Consider the following 16,272-nt stretch of genomic DNA (forward strand, 5'->3'; position numbering starts at 1 on the left):
GTGCTGCTTCCCTCTCCTGGGAGGCCTTAGCTCTCCGTCATGATTCCCACCACTGTCGGTCCCTGGAATAGAGGGCCGACCCGCCTCTCCTTGGTGTACTCGTATTTTCTTCTAGAAAGAGGCAGAGCATGTCTGCCTGAGAACGGGGCCTTTGTTAGCCCATCTTCATAGGGAGTTTACCTCGTCGCAGAAGAGACGAGCTGGCGAGGCAGGGAAGGAGCAGTGTGGCTGGTGGTCTGGCGTCTGTCCATTCATCTTTAGGGTCAGACATAGGCATTTCTCAACCCCTTAACTAACATTGTTCCACGAACGAAGAGGCTCTAATTTTACCTCTTTCAGAGACATCGCTGTTTGTTCCCCAAGGTCGGGTTTCCTCAGAAGGAGAGTGTATGTTCTAAAACTTTTGCCATGAGGTGGAGTTAGACTACAACCACAAAGCATTTAAGCCGGCTAATCCAGAGGAGGAGGGGATGGTTCGGGAGGTCCCAGACCTTCCACAGCATTCCCAAAACAGTGGATGCCCATGGACAGGCTGGAGATGCAGGATGAGACCTGCTATGGAGCGTCTGGGGCCCTCCTGCACCATCACCACCTCCTCTGCACTAGAGGAAGAGGGAGAGGGTCCCTGGCTCCCCACGCCTGCATATGGGTTCTCAGGCCCAGCTATTTTACATCACTTAATCCTCAGGACCAGCGGTCGCCAACCTTTCAAACCTCATGGGCCACCAGTGTTCCGTGGACTACCGGTTGGCAACCGCTGCTCAGGACAACTAAATTCTGAGGCAGATACTGTGCTATTTTTCCCATTGATTTTTTTGAAATCTTTATTATTGAAAGTATTACAGATGTCCCTTCCCCCCCTATTGATCCCTTCTAGCCCAGCCCACCTCCCAACCCAGGCCTTCACCACCCTATTGTCTGTGTCCATGGGTTATGCATGCATGCATACATGTTCTTCGATTGATCTCTTCCGGCCCACCCACCAGATACTGTTTTTAGCTTCATTTACAGAGGAGGGAACCCGGGGCTCAGAGAAGGTAAATAAATTTCCCAAGGTCAAACAGTAAGTGATAGAATCAGTAAAAGAAACTCAGGCCCCAGAGCCTCTGCTCTTAGCCGTGTCTCGACACTGCTCGAGGAATTACTAGTCCTGCTTGAGGATCTCAACAAGCGGCTGGAGGAATCCAACCTAAATTCAGCATTTCTTTTCTCCAGGCTTTCAAAATACTTAATTTTCTGTGGATCCAGGCACAGGTAGCATTTCTCATCTCAACTAGAGCAAACTGCCTACATGGTGTCTCAGCGCTTTCCATAAAGTGACCTCTGCCCTCCAGGAGAGTGGCGCCCTTACTGGTCAGGTTCTCCAGAGGACCCTGAGGTGGGGTTTGACGTGCAGGCTGTTTATCAGGTTTCCCCACTGAAGGGGGGTGGACACAGGGGAAGCCTAGCTGCAGTGCAGGCCTGACGGCCTCAGCCAACCATAGGTGGCCTGGCTGAGCATATATGGTCTTGCGGAGTTGGCCTGCGGTAGGCTGAGAGGGCAGGCCTTTATACCCCTGCCCCATCAGTGGGTGGTGTGGGATGCCCAGGGGAAGGTATCCCAGTGGGCAAGAGAGCTCTTTCTAGCTGAGGCAGATTCTGAAGGAGCTGACAGCTTCCTAGTTGCATAGGCACTAACTTATATCTTGTCCACACAAGTTGACCACAGGAGCTGTTCCTGTGTCAGCAGTGGGTGGGTTTGCTTTGCAGAGTCCATTCCTGCTGCCTGCCACTGTTGCCTGGAGCTGGCTCAGGACACTGACCATCTCAATGCACAGTGTGCGAAACTTCTCTTCATTTCCTTTCAGGTTGGAAAGCTTATCCAAGAAGCAGCTGGAAGAAGTAATTTGAAGCGAGTAACTCTGGAACTTGGAGGGAAAAGTCCCAATATTATTTTTGCAGATGCTGATTGTAAGTCAACCACAGGCCTCATACGTGTTCCAGCACATGCCCTTCGGTGCTCTCTCCTATCTCCCTTAAAACAAACAACAACAACAAAAAAAACTTCAGTGTTGAGAGTATTACAAATGTCCCCCTCTTTCCCCTCCATTGCCCCCCTCCGTCTGGTTCCTGCCCTGCCCCAGGCCTTCACCACCACTCTATTACTAGTGTTCATAGGTAATGCATATATGCATATAAGTTCCCTATAAATCTCACCGCCCCCCACCCTCATCCCCCCTTCCCTCTGAGATTTGTCAGTTTGTTCCATGTGTCCATGCCTCTGTTTCTATTTTATTCATCAGTTTATTTTGTTCATTTATTTTGACTTTTGGATTCAATTGTTGATAGGTGTATATTTATTGCCATTTTATTGTTCATAACCTTGATCATTTTTTCCCGTCTTTTTTTAATTCTTTTGCTTAAATAATACCCTTCAACATTTCATGTAATACTGGTTTGGTGGTGATGAACTCCTTTAGCTTTTGAGAAAAAGATCTTTGAAGCTAAGGGGCACTCAAGAAGAATCTGGACTCTTCCTTCTAAGGGGAAAACAGTTTAATATAGGAAAAGAGCGCTTATCAATGTGGAACTGAATAGGATTTGTTTTCTAGACACTAATAAGCCATTTTGACCTTGTGATGTGTAGAATAGGGTGGCAGGGGTGAAGGCTTGGGCAGCGCTATACAGTAGAAAGACCAATGGGCTACACATCTGAACACCTGAAATAGAACCTCCCTGCCTAGTTTCAAGAAGTCTGAACTCCCTGCCTGGTGGCTTTGTAGTTCATTTAGAAAATTCTTCACTAGCCAACATGTTTCCAAATCCACAGCCTCTCCTCTGTTTGGTCATCCCAACCCCTTTCTGTTGCTCCGTGACACTCAATCAGGATGACAACACACGGTGGTCAGCTCTGTGTGAATAGACCCAAATTGGAGGTGATTACGCCTTGACAGTGGGGCTTTAGGGAGGCTTGAAGCAGTAGCCTAGGGAGCCCCATGTCTCCAGGCAGGATACTGAATGGTTCACTCTGCACAGGGAGCAGACTGCCTGCCTTCCAGCCCCAGCTGGGAATGTGCAAGGAGTTCAGCTTCAGTTTTATACTAGATGCCAGGGGATCAGAATTCTTACAGCTAAATCCTCCCGAGGAGTAGGCACTTCATTGACGTGACGTTGATGGATTGATTCAGTCATTTAGCAGCTAGCACACACCAGATTTAATTCTATCTTGAAATATAAGAGATGAAAATGAAAGCGTTATCACAGGCTATTATACAAATCCCTGTAAAAATAGAGGAAATGTGATGTCTTCAAAGAAAAGCCATTGCTATTACAGTTAAATCCACCAAAATACTAATTAAACATAACAGCCACAAGGCCCTATAGATTAGGGGCTGCACATTGGCAGTCACAGGCCAAATGCCGGTCTAACTATGTTTAGAATCTGGGTATTACACAGTGCTTAAAAAAACAAAAACTGTGCTTTAAAAGTATTGATTTCTGTTTTTCCTTAAAATTGGAAATCTGGCAACCATGGGCTTAGATCCATGCAGAGCAACAACCAAACGCAGTGGCTTTCCTTCCCAGTGTCCTCACATTGTTTTACTACCTGGCAGACTCATACCATTACGTTATCTGCCAACCCCTTTGGGTTTGGGACTCAAAGAGGTGAAGATGCCCAAGTTAACACAGCCAGTAACATCAGGGTCTATTAGAACAACAACTAAGTTGCGTTCTCAGTCCAGTGCTCTCACAGTTACTCACCCTGTGCCCTGTGGGCAGCCTGACACTGCCTGGGCTGTGTGTGTGTTGGGGGAGGGGGGGTGGAGGGCGGGCAGGGGGGCGGCTCCCGGACAGCCCCTCACAGGTGAGGCAGTGCTGGGAACGTGCCTTTCCTCTTGCAGTGGATCACGCCGTGGAGCAGGCTCACCAGGGCGTGTTCTTCAACCAAGGCCAGTGCTGCACTGCGGGCTCGCGCATCTTCGTGGAGGAATCCATCTACGAGGAGTTTGTGAGGAGAAGCGTGGAGCGGGCCAAGAGGCGCATAGTGGGGAGTCCCTTTGACCCCACCACTGAGCAGGGACCCCAGGTAGAGAAATCATGAACCATCCCTTTCTTTTTTTTTTTTTTTTTAATATATTTCTTTATTGATTTCAGAGAAGAAGAGAGGAGAGAGAGATAGAAACATCAATGATGAGAGAGAATCATTGGTTGGCTGCCTCCTGCACGCCCCCCACTGGGGACCAAGCCCGCAACCCAGGCATGTGCCCTTGGCCGGAATCGAACCCGGGACCCCTCAATCCGCAGGCCGACGCTCTATCCACTGAGCCAAGCCGGCCAGGGCAACCATCCCTTTCTTTACATTTTAAAAAATACTGATTTTAGAGAGGGAGAGATAAAAACATCAATGATGAGAGAGAAGCATTGATTGGCTGCCTCCTGCACATCTCCCCCCGACCCCCGGGGATCAAGCCCACAATCCAGGCATATACCCTGACCAGGAATTGAACCGTGAACTCCTGGGTTCATGGTCGATGTTCAACCACTGAGCCACACCGGCCGGGCCCTTTCTTTACTTTATCCCTGGTGAGCACAGAAACTGGTCACTTAGTGGGACCCAGCAAAGCACCACCTTCCTTTATCCCGCTGCCTTCACAGCTGGAAGTGTGGTCAGTGAGGCATTGCTTATGTCTTAGATTCTCTTTCCATTTCTAAATTTTATTTCTGGAAAACGAAAGGATTAGAGTTGCCTTAAGGATACTCTCAACTTCGGGGGTAAGTTGGAGTCGCTCAGCCCTAAAGGAAGACCTGGTCGTGACAAGGTGGATCTTGCCGTGAGAACCCAGCCCCAGCCCTGACCACGGACTTCAGACATCCTTGTAGAGGCCGCAGTCAAGGCGGCGGGGCCTCTCTCATTCTCAGAAGCCATTTATCTTTTCCCAGCTGCAAAGGGCTCTCTCCACCACGCTGATGTGCTTGGGGAGACCATTTGTAGATTGTGAATGTTTGGACATGAAGACCGTACGGATGTCTCTCACTCTTGAGTGCCTCGTGCGCTGTGGTGGACGGGGAGGCCACGAGAGTCCTGCAGCTGCTCTCCTTAGCGCTCAGACTTTCCACGGGCATCACGGCGTATTTCCAGATGGAGTTCTGGCTTTAAACTGTAGACAGAGGCTGAGAATTTGTAAAGAATGCATGGACCAGATCTGGGCCACTAGAGCCTGGGTTTTTCTAATAAGAATCAACACCTTCTCAGTTTTGGGGCCATTTGAGAACAGATTGATGTTCTAGCTGAGCATTTGAAACTCAGATGAATGTCAGTTTTTATATTATTTACCATAATACTTGCGTGATAAGCCTATAACTTTTGGAAAGCAAGACTGACCTTATTTTATGGCGTAAGAAGCTAGCCCTCACTCTTTAAACTTAACCCTTTTCTATAAAGGTGGAACATTCCATTAAAAATTTACCCCAATAAAATTTGAGGTAAAGAGGTTGTATTAGCTCATCTCTTGTTTTCATCTTTTTAGTATCAGTACAACTTGCTAAACTCTTCATTTTGGCTATAGAAGTTCATTTTCCTCCACACAGTGAATAATCAATTCACCAGTGTCTCCACCACTTAGAAACGTTGTTTAAACATTAAACTGGTATATCTGATTCAGTGGTATCATCTGATTCAGTGGTATCAGAGCCATTCATTTATTGGAATTCTTGATATGTTTGTTTGAACCAAATTGCCATTTTCCATGGATAAAAAATATTTAAATAATAGTATCCCATATGATTTGACTAGATATGATGAAGCTTTTTTAAAAAGACAAATGATTCCTGAGAACATGCTTATTTCCGTTTTTATGAAAGATTTTACTTGGAGTCACTCGGCAATTTTGTCTGTAGATTGATAAGAAGCAGTACAACAAGATCCTGGAGCTCATCCAGAGCGGTGTGGCCGAGGGCGCCAAGCTGGAGTGCGGAGGCAAGGGGCTGGGCCGGAAGGGGTTTTTCATCGAGCCCACAGTGTTTTCCAACGTGACCGATGACATGCGCATTGCCAAGGAGGAGGTATCAAACACGGGATTCTAACATTTTGGCATGTTTTCCAGAGCATTTCTAGTTCAATAATATTCACGTTTTCTATTTTGTATATATTGTACTATAGCAATAAAGATGGCTATGCAAGTCTCTGTTTTAAGAAAAAAGTTAAAAAGGCAGGGAAGTATTGCATGGTTGCAGTTGTTATTAGCCAACGGAATAATCAGAAGAGCCAGTTGTGGGGTCACCAGGCTGTTACGCAGGAAAGGAAAGGCGTCCAGGCGTCCTCACAGTAATGCAGCAGAGGGACCAGGCAGGTCAGCCAGCAGCCCGATCAGTGCCTCCTTGGCTCTGCCCGGGCTCAGAGCACAGCCGAGTTGACACAGTGGGACCAAGTGACCTCAGGGAGGGTGGGGCATGGGGCATCAAACACACTCTAAGGATAGACTCCTGTGTAATCTATTTCTGCAGAGTTTGGGATATTTTCATTTTGTGCTGCTAAATGTAAACATTATTTAAATAACAAAGGCAGAGAACACTTTCGTTGAAATGTGGAGAGCAGGCGAAGGAACAGCATAGCAACGATGTTGAGTCAAACTATCTTGTTGCAGATCTTTGGCCCCGTTCAGGAAATTCTGAGGTTTAAGACGATGGATGAAGTTATCGAAAGAGCCAATAACTCCGACTTCGGACTCGTAGCTGCTGTCTTTACCAATGACATCAACAAGGCCCTCACAGTGTCTTCTGCAATGCAAGCTGGGACTGTTTGGTAAGATCCGTCTGTGTCATCATTCTGGCCATAACACATTCCAGGGGTGGTACAGGGGCCTTGCCATTCTCCAGAGCCTGGGTGAAGTACACGTGTCCTCTGGAAGGATGGGGAAGGCTCCAACAGCAGACATCACCCTGAGAGGAAGTGCAGTCTTTACTGGCTAGATCAGGAAATCAAAGTGAATTATAAATTTCCATCTGGAACAAAGGAAATAAAAATAAAACTTACAAAAGAGGTATCATGCCTGTGGGATTATTTCTGTGTGAGCAGAATTCACACTAACAGTAGCACTGTTTTCTTCTTTCAGGATCAATTGTTACAATGCCTTAAACGCCCAGAGCCCCTTTGGGGGATTCAAGATGTCTGGAAATGGGAGAGAAATGTAAGTGTCCAAAGTTTCTGGTTTTTAGTGTAGAAGAGGACTCTCATTTCCTTACTCATTAAACAAACATTTGGTCAAACATACCCCACTGTAAGCTACCAGTAAGCCCCGTGCTGCCCGTTACAAAGATGAACAAACACAATTCTCTCATCTGCGGTGGGAATGGGGAAAAGTTAATGGACCAGCAGTACCATATTAGAAGGGCCATTAGAGAAGTATGTCAAACATCTTGTAAGTATAGAGGCAGAACCAATTAATTTCACCTTGGTGGGTCAGAGAGTTTTTTAGGAGCAGGTATTCCAGGCAGAGAGAATAGCAAGAACAAAGGCATGAAGGTACAACAAATATAGAATAGCCAGGGACCAAACCAAGTTTGGAGTGTTTAAAACAAAGGTCACCAACTGCCAGCCCAGGGACAAAGGTGGCTGGCAATGTTTTGTTTTGCCTCACATTTAAATATCTTTACCATCCAGTCAGCAATGAGGAGCCTCTAAGTCAGTGGTTCTTAACCTTGGCTGCACATTAAAATTACCTAGGAATCTTTTTAAAATCCTGATTTCTGGGCCTCATCCTCCGGAAATTCTGTTTCTTTGTTACTAATGTTGTGGCCTCACCCCATAACAAAGAAACAGAATTTCCGGAGGGTGAGGCCCAGAAATCAGGATTTTAAAAAGATTCCCAGGTGATTCTAATGTGCAGCCAAGGTTGAGAACCACTGGTCTAAATAAATCTAGATTCCTCACTTATTTCCTTCTCCCTATAGAACTGCTGCAGCTGTGAGCTCTGCAGTTAGCCATTCCCCATCCCTCCTGTTCCTCGTGGGACCTGAGTATTGGTTGTCATTCCTTTTACACACACCTGATTCATTCACCTGCTCAGCCCCTTAGGTTCTTTCAGACTGGAAATGCAGCGTTAGTGCATAGAATGAATGAGTGTTTAATCCCAATCTCCAAGGGCTTCACGGGGCATTCTGTGGGAGCTAAGGAGATCCCAGAGTGTTTAAGACCAAGATTCCTGGCACAAGAGGATGCTTGGGCAGAGGTTATAAGAAGACGACCTGCTAGAAGGAATTTGCAGTAACAATAATGATACCATGAGTTAAATGCCTTATCTGTGTTTGGCTTTATGCTAACTTGTATCCTAACATCTCATTCAATTGTCACAATGATCCTTTAGGATAAATACTTGTCTCTATATTACAGATGGTTTAGAGGGGGAACTAAGGGTTAGAGGAGTTATGTAGCTTGCACAAGTCATATGGCCAGTAAATGGCAGATCTGAGACTTGAACTTGAGATCTGCGTTGTGGCTCCAAATGCACTAGTTTCCATAAGATCAGCCAAGGAAGCACAGTGGGGGTGGGGGGAAGGCATAAGGACTCCACAGGCACAGGTTCAGGACAGAGTCCTGAGATGCTAAGAACCTGAAAAATGGGACTGAAGCAGAGGGAATCTAGACTCAAGAGGGATTTTATTTGCAGGCTTCATATATAAATGGACTTTTTGGGTAGCATTTGGAGAAATAATGATAGCCAGGGTCTTCCTGAGGTGACATCTACCCTCCCAAGCAAAAAAAAAAAAGTTTTCCTTTGTTTTGAAAAGAGCTGGACCCATGTTTTCTAAATCCTGTGACTCACAAGAGGAAACATCTTCCATGCCCTGCCCTCTGCCATTACTGAATGCATCTTTATTACTATTATTACTAGAGGCCCGGTGCATGAAAATTCATGTACTGGAGTGGGGGTCCCTCAGCCCGGTCTGCCCCCTCTCACAGTCCGGGAGCCCTCAGGGGTGGGAGGTGACCCAGCAATCAGGGGAAGGCGACACCCCATCACACCTCTGCTGCTGCCACTGCCTCGGCCAGCCCTGGTTACCTGAGCCTCAGGCGGCCCTAGTTACCTGAGCCTTGGGTGGCCCTGGGTGGCTGGGGGGCTGAGGGGACTGGGCGCCGCCATCTTTGAGGGCGTGGAGTCATTTAGCATATTCCCTCCTTATTGGTTGTGGGTGCTGCCATCTTTGCGATGGCATGAGGGTCACTTAGCATATTCCCTCTTTATTAGAGAGGATTATTTTGAGCAAATGCTCAGTTCACAGTCAGTCTTCTAACAAATATTGAGCAAAGCACCATGCGTGGTCTGTGGGGGAAGATGCAGCTCATTAAGGTACTTAAGATCGTGTTGGGTAAATGAAATATACAACACGGTGAGCTGAAGTCTGGGAGCCTTCAGTTGTGATCTATTGTAGCAATCGGCATTGGCCTTTCAAGGAGAGGAACATTTGGGTGGACAGAGGGAGGGAAATACTTGTTCAGGGTTGGTGCAGAATGGGAGGAGGAAGTAAAGACACTGCGGGAGAAACAAGTGTGATTTGGGGGAAAGTACAGTGAACCTGTAAGACTAACACCGGCTCCATGCTTCACACATTGAGGACAGATCATGAGAATTCTCGCTTCATATTCCACAGTGTTTTACAAAGTATCATCCTTTAAAAAGATATTAGCTTGTAAGAACATGTAATAAATAACTTCAAAATGCAATGGGTATTTAATTTTAAAGCATGCCTTTAACATTTATGTAAAACTTTTTCTGTACTCGTTCAATAGAAACTTATCTGGCCACTGGGCAAAGCTAGCAATAAAACGACTGGTCTGCAATGTGTTAAGATATTTTAACTGGTCATTTCCAGCCCCTAGCCATTAAACCATAGAGTCGGTGTAACTTTGAGGCAAAGAGGAGACTTTGTAGAATCACACTGCTCAGATGTGTATCCTGACTGTAGCACGTAATACCTGTGCAACCTTGGGCAAGTTACTTAATCTTACTAAGCCTCAGTTTCTCATCTATAAAATGGGTATAATTATAGTACCTGCCCCAAAGGGTTGCGGTGAGGATTAAATGTTAGGATTAAGTATGCCAAATATTCAACAGAGTGTCTGGCCAACCTTCAGAAAATGTTAGCTGCTCTCATTGTTATTCATCAGGTACTGTAGATGAGTGCTATGCAGGTGATACTCCTTTTTCTTAATAAACACCTTACTTTGGAAGGGTGGCAGAATTTTTCCTAAATTCCAGCTAGTATCACCAACTTCTGTGCTGTCTCTGTGATGCCAGGGAGGAAGCACTCCTGCTTGAACCTTTGCTTCTGGCTTCAGCACCTCTCACTTGCTTTACAGCCAGAACCCAGAGCCAGCCTGGATGCTCTTTGCTCAGCCATTGGTGCTCCTCAGCTTTTACTGTATACAGTCCTCACATACTCCAGGTGTCTCTCCTGAGCCTGCACATGGCCTTGCTTTCTGCTTCCACTTGTCATTTCGCTTCCCGCCCTGGGTTTGGGCTCCCCCAGGCTCTGAAAGGTTGGAACAGTCACTGGCTCTGGGAATGCTGCTCACATCGACTTTCCTGTTACAGATCATCAACAGGGTGAATCATGGGCATGAGCTATACCTGTAATAAGTAAGCACTAGCTGATGGCTGTAATCCCAGGCTCGCCCTGGACCCTGGTCGTGGTCACACATCCTCCCGGGATTCAGGCTGTGATGTCCAGGTCCAGTCTGCTCCTGTCAGAAACATTCCCCCTGCTAGAAAGATGGTCCAGGAGAAGGTCTGGCTGTGTCAGAACCACCCAGAACAGCGGGCCAAGATACTGAAGAATACCGCTCGACTCATCTTGTAGGCGCTGTAGTGAATTGGCCTTCCCAGGCAGTTAAACAGTAATTAGGAAGCAGAGCCCTTTGATGAGACTCACTTCATCTTTCTCAGTTATATGCTTCTCTGTCCCCGCTCGCCCCTCACACGTGCTTTCTCTTCCCTAACTAACCTAGAGTCGTAGGAAATGCTTCATATAAAGAACCTGCCTTGTCCGGCCTCACTCTTCCTTCTCATTTAATACAGTCCTAGAAACCCCACCTACCCCTGCGTGTGGAAGAACTGTCTGCCTCACAGCCTGCAAAGTCCTTGCAGCTTCGGTCCCTGACGTCTCCCTGCCACCTGCCACCTCTGAGAGGAGCAGAGACAGAGGGAGCACCTTCTGAAACAAGCTGCACGGAGGGCGGGGGAGCCTCCTCTGCTCCCCCAGGGAGAGCTGTGGAGAGGGCTCCCTCTGCAGGTCACCTGACGGCTGGCCTCTGACTCCTGGGTCGGAGGAGCCCATCTGTTTCACTCATTCAGGCTCCCCTGAGACACAAGAGCCCGAGCTATAAAATACATGTCACAGTCAAGGGAAAGGAAAGAAAGCCGGGAACCTCGGCATTTTACAAACGAAGGGCACAGCGCTGAAGATGAGAAGCATTAGGATGCTCTGCATAAGGGCTGCTCAGGTTCACAGTGCATGCTCACGCGTTGTGCATGTATGTCCGTGCACAGCCCGCACCTGCACAGGAAGTGCCTGCGGTCTGGGGAGGGGCGGGCTGAGTGGGCCTACCTGGGGACCCCTCAGGGATTCTGACTTAGTAGATGTGTGCTGGGGCCCAGGCTCTGCATTTTTAACAGGCTTCTGGAGGGGGCCCTGCAGGTGGTCCGGGGGCCCTGCTCCGAGAAATGCTGCTGTGAGCCAAAGAACAAGGCAGGGAAATATACACCCGAAGCAGAAATCCCTGTTTGTGTAATGAGTGAGTCTGACTGATTTTCTTAAATGGCGAGATGAGAGACACCGAAATCTAACATCTTACCTTATCTGTAGGTATGCCAAACTTGGTTCCTTTTAGGGAATATAACCTGGTCTGGCTGAGAAACAGGAATAAGACTTCCTAGTGCACCTGTGCCCTGACACATGGTCCAGCTGTGAAGGCACCCACACAGAGAGCGGGACACCGTAATCACAGGTCTGCCTTTATGCCAGAGTAGGGTTTGGTGGAGACAGGAAGCCGGTGCTTTGGAGTCTACACTAGGTTGGTGGGGCAGGAAGTGGTGCTGTGGGCTGTACACTAGGTTGGTGGGGCAGGAAGTGGTGCTGTGGGCTGTACACTAGGTTGGTGGGGCAGGAAGTGGTGCTGTGGGCTGTACACTAGGTTGGTGGAGCAGGAAGTGGTGCTGTGGGCTGTACACTAGGTTGGTGGGGCAGGAAGTGGTGCTGTGGGCTGTACACTAGGTTGGTGGGGCAGGAAGTGGTGCTGTGGGCTGTACACTAGGTTGGTGGGGAGGAAGCCAGTGCTGTGGGCTGTACACTAGGTTGGTGGGGAGGAAGCCAGTGCTGTGGGCTGTACACTAGGTTGGTGGGGAGGAAGCCAGTGCTGTGGGCTGTACACTAGGTTGGTGGGGAGGAAGTGGTGCTGTGGGCTGTACACAAGGTTGGTGGGGAGGAAGCCAGTGCTGTGGGCTGTACACTAGGTTGGTGGGGCAGGAAGTGGTGCTGTGGGCTGTACACTAGGTTGGTGGTGCAGGAAGTGGTGCTGTGGGCTGTGCACTAGGTTGGTGGGGAGGAAGCCGGTGCTGTGGGCTGTACACTAGGTTGGTGGAGCAGGAAGTCCGGTCAGTGAGATACAAGCCCGTGGGGGACAGATGCTCAGGCAGCCCTCCTGGTGACAGGCTGTGCTAGAGGTGGGTCCAGTGCTTTGTAAACACAGAGGGAGGGCAGCTGCTTCTCTTAGCATCAGGAAAAGCTTCGTGGAGGTGACTTTACAGAGAATAGAAGGAGAAGAATTCAAGCATTTTAAAGAAAAAACAGAACATGCTTGGTTTTACAGTGAAATCAAGAAAAGAAAAAAAAGACAATTAAAAAGAGGTAAGAATGGGAGGGGCTAGAGAAGAAAAGTGAAGACAAATTGCATGGTAGCCACAAGGCTTCACTCCACCCCAGCAGCCTGAGAGCAGTGGACAGTGTCCAGAGGGCTGGGGAGGGCGGCCAGCGCCCACTCTCCTCTCAGCCCAGCCACCGCACGCTCCTCAGAAGCTGGAGCCGTTATTTAGTTTCTCCTTCACCCAACCCAGTGCAGTGCTGCCCATAGTCATAGCTCAGTTATGTTTGCTCCCCAGATGAATGACAGTCCTTGACCTATAACCAAGATCCCAGAGGTCCCTGTGAGCCAGGAAGGAAAGTGGCTGAAGGAGATTCTGGGGCCTGGGCGGAGGGGGGCGGGGGAGAAATGACAGCTTACTGCCACTTCCCTTCTTTTAAAACATTTTTCATAAGAGTTTACTTGCCAAGGAGCAAGATCTCCAATGCTCCCAAGTCATTTTCAGTCAGTTATTTTGATGGCTGTGAGGGCTGCGGACATTGTTTATTCAGGATGATGTTTTGAGGCATTTCAGTGATTTGTGCTCTGCTGTGATAGGCATTGGGGGTTATTTCCATGTATTAGATCTAAGAGCCAATGAGAAGGGATTTAGAATCCCAAACCCAGAGGCCCTTAGCCTGGGGATCTCCTGGTCTCCTCCCGGTTAGAGTGGACCCGCTCTCTGGGAGAGCGATCGGAGCACAGACACATCCTGGGCCCAGTGGCAGGAGCGGGATTTGAAGAGAAAAGCTCGCCATGGTCCTGAGGAGCCAGTGCCCCTGAGGTAGAAACAGCCCAGGTATTAGACACAAAGGCCTGCCGCTGACCGTGGTGCCCAGCCAGGCGCACAGCCAGGGCCTCTGGTGACTGCTGGCCATGGCGCACCTCTGGCCTGTTTCTCTGAATAGTTGGGACGTGTGGCCTTTGTGTGTAATACTGTGAAGACAGATCATCCTTTACCTGTAAGAAACGGTGACTGCTCATAGGCAACGGCTTCCCCAGCCCGCACATGGGGCTGGGCGTCATTAGGAATTCCTACAGGAACCCCAGGGCCTGCTGGTAGCAGGTGACAAGCTGCACCTCCCCAGGACTCTGGCCTCTCCGGGGGGGCTGCCGGGCCTGGAGGCTGACACTGCCCCTTTCTGTTTCCAGGGGAGAATTCGGCCTGCGAGAGTACTCCGAAGTGAAGACTGTGACAGTCAAGATCCCCCAGAAGAATTCCTAAGGAGGCCCAGAGGAAGGTGAAGGCCGCCTGCACGACCCCCCTCTCTGCTTTCCCTGAGGGGCCCAGCTCTCAGGAATCCAAAGCTGATACTCGGTCCTTATTTAAAGATGAAAATGATCACACACAGGCCAGGCCAGTCACTGCATTACTAAAGCAAGCCAGCTGGGCAGTTTCTTGGCACTCTGTAGGGGATCACCTAACGATACCAAATATTGGGGAGGGCGGGATGAAGGACAGAGGGGTGACTGTCGGCACACCCAGGATCTCTCTGAGGTGGGGCTGCATAAGGAGTGTGTTATTGGATGCCTTCTGTCACAAAACCCTTCCTCCTACGGAAAGGCAGCCTTCCTGCCATCTTCCTTTCCCGGTCCAGGCGCTCCCTGCTCCTCCCCTGCCCCTGCTCCTCCGAGGAGAGCTCAGCTGAGCTCATTTGGGGCAGATGTTTGGGCCGGGAACAATTTTCCAAGGTTTTGCAGCCAAATTACCGTTTCATGTTATCCATTTCTTCAAAGCAAAATATTGAAATGGCTTTAGTGAGAGCCAGGCCAGACTGACAATGCCAGAAGCTGGTACACTGCAGATATGCTAGGCAGGAGGGAGGAAGTGGGCATTTTCCAGACCCAGCCTGGATTTCTCACGTCCACCGGTACCACGAGGGAAGGACCAGGAAGTGGGGAGGCAGAGACCGTGTGTAGTTCCCAGCTTCTGAGTGTGGGCATGTCTGGGGGAGGGGTGCGCACCTGCGTTTGATTCCTTGGTTATTCTAGAATAAGGCAGGGGGTGGGTTGTTCTCATAGATTAATAAGATCTTTTCCAAAGTTTATCTTTAAAGTCAACCAAAGCAATCTGAGTAGGCTCGAGCATTTGGAGAAATGCTGGGTGCCTTGCAGAAATGATTTTGTTTCCAACACCGCTTGACAACTCTTAACTAAGTGGGTTACCTCTGCAGTTGGATCAATAGCTTCTCCTGCACCCCAGCCCCCACTGCACCACCAGCGGCTCCCCGCCGTGCTATGGGTGTTATTTTGGCCTCTCATGCCTTAAAATGCCCCAATCCCACTGGCAGGAACCTTGGAGAATCTGGCCAAGCCTGGCGGTTTTCCTTCCCATTGGCACCGTTCCAGGGTGCCCCCGTCACCACGCTGCACCAGAGCTCCTCTGCCACACGCAGCGGCCCCTCCACGGACTGTTCCTGCCTCCCGGCCTCCCGAGGGGGGTGAGAAGCAGGCTGGCCCCCTTCCTCCCAGCCACGCACTCCTCCCCGATGTGAGCAGTGTCAGCTTCCTTCCCTGCGTCCCTCCTTCCAGCTGCCAAATCCAACCCCAGCTCTAACCTAGAGGAAGGTCATTTATTTAAAAGTACCAGACATAACCTGGAGTATATGGAATGTGGGCAACACATAGATAGCCTTCTGTATTTAACTGTTCCTGCTTTCTAACCACGCCGGGTCCCCTTTCTAGCCCTGTCTGCTCCTGTTTTAAAGAAATCCCTACTTGCTGTTACTTACCTACGACAGTGCATTCCGCGCCCCGATGCCTTGAGGGATGCCACGTGTCTGATCCTCCGTGTGAATGTCATGCTCTCCCCTTATAGCGTGTGTCCAAGTGAACGTACCCATTAACCAGCTAGTTACCTTCGAACTGCAATATAGAATGTGAAAATGAAGATTTATTTCTTTTAATTTACTTAAGAAGAAACCTCTGTGCTAGCAATAAAGCATTTATATTGTGTACTCCTCAGGGCTCTGGCTGTGTTTATAAGCCTGCGTCCCACAAAGCACACGTGCATCCTTCTCCCAGCGCTGGGCGCCCAGCTGTGCCGCTCTCTGGTGACGGAGCAGAAGCCCGGGGCGGGGGGCGGAGCGGTTGTTCTTACAGGACGAGGCAGGGCAGACAACACCCTAGTTTTCTGACACGGTTTAGAATCTGGGTGCGCGTACGGTTTTAGGTGGCAAACACGTATAACCATCTATGAAACACGTGAAATAACAATTTTCATTCAAAATAGCCTCCGTGAAAGCTAAATGCGGAGGAGTTTGGGGGCCCTGTTCTCACAATCGTGGCTACGTGGTGAGAGCGCACGTTGCTGATGGCACGTAGCGTGGCTGCATTTGTATTTACCGAAGCCAGATGAAGTCGAGGCTGACTGCCCGATGCAACATTTTGCAGCTGTA

At 49.0% G+C, this 16,272-nt stretch overlaps 1 protein-coding gene across 1 annotated transcript in view; it reads left to right on the plus strand.

Moving 5' to 3' along the window:
• Nucleotides 1-15,834, plus strand: part of ALDH1A2 (aldehyde dehydrogenase 1 family member A2) — a 51,637-nt gene extending 35,803 nt beyond the window's left edge. Inside the window, exons 7-12 of the mRNA XM_006085903.2 lie at nt 1,848-1,950; nt 3,882-4,066; nt 5,878-6,042; nt 6,624-6,781; nt 7,092-7,166; nt 14,027-15,834. Of these exons, the coding sequence (XP_006085965.1) occupies nt 1,848-1,950; nt 3,882-4,066; nt 5,878-6,042; nt 6,624-6,781; nt 7,092-7,166; nt 14,027-14,099 (759 nt within the window). The 3' untranslated portion in view covers nt 14,100-15,834. The remainder of the gene's footprint in view (nt 1-1,847; nt 1,951-3,881; nt 4,067-5,877; nt 6,043-6,623; nt 6,782-7,091; nt 7,167-14,026) is intronic.
• Nucleotides 15,835-16,272: the final 438 nt, after the last annotated feature.

The sequence above is a fragment of the Myotis lucifugus genome, unplaced genomic scaffold (genome assembly GCF_000147115.1).
Source record: "Myotis lucifugus unplaced genomic scaffold, Myoluc2.0 scaffold_23, whole genome shotgun sequence".
In the NCBI taxonomy this organism is placed as follows: domain Eukaryota; kingdom Metazoa; phylum Chordata; class Mammalia; order Chiroptera; family Vespertilionidae; genus Myotis; species Myotis lucifugus.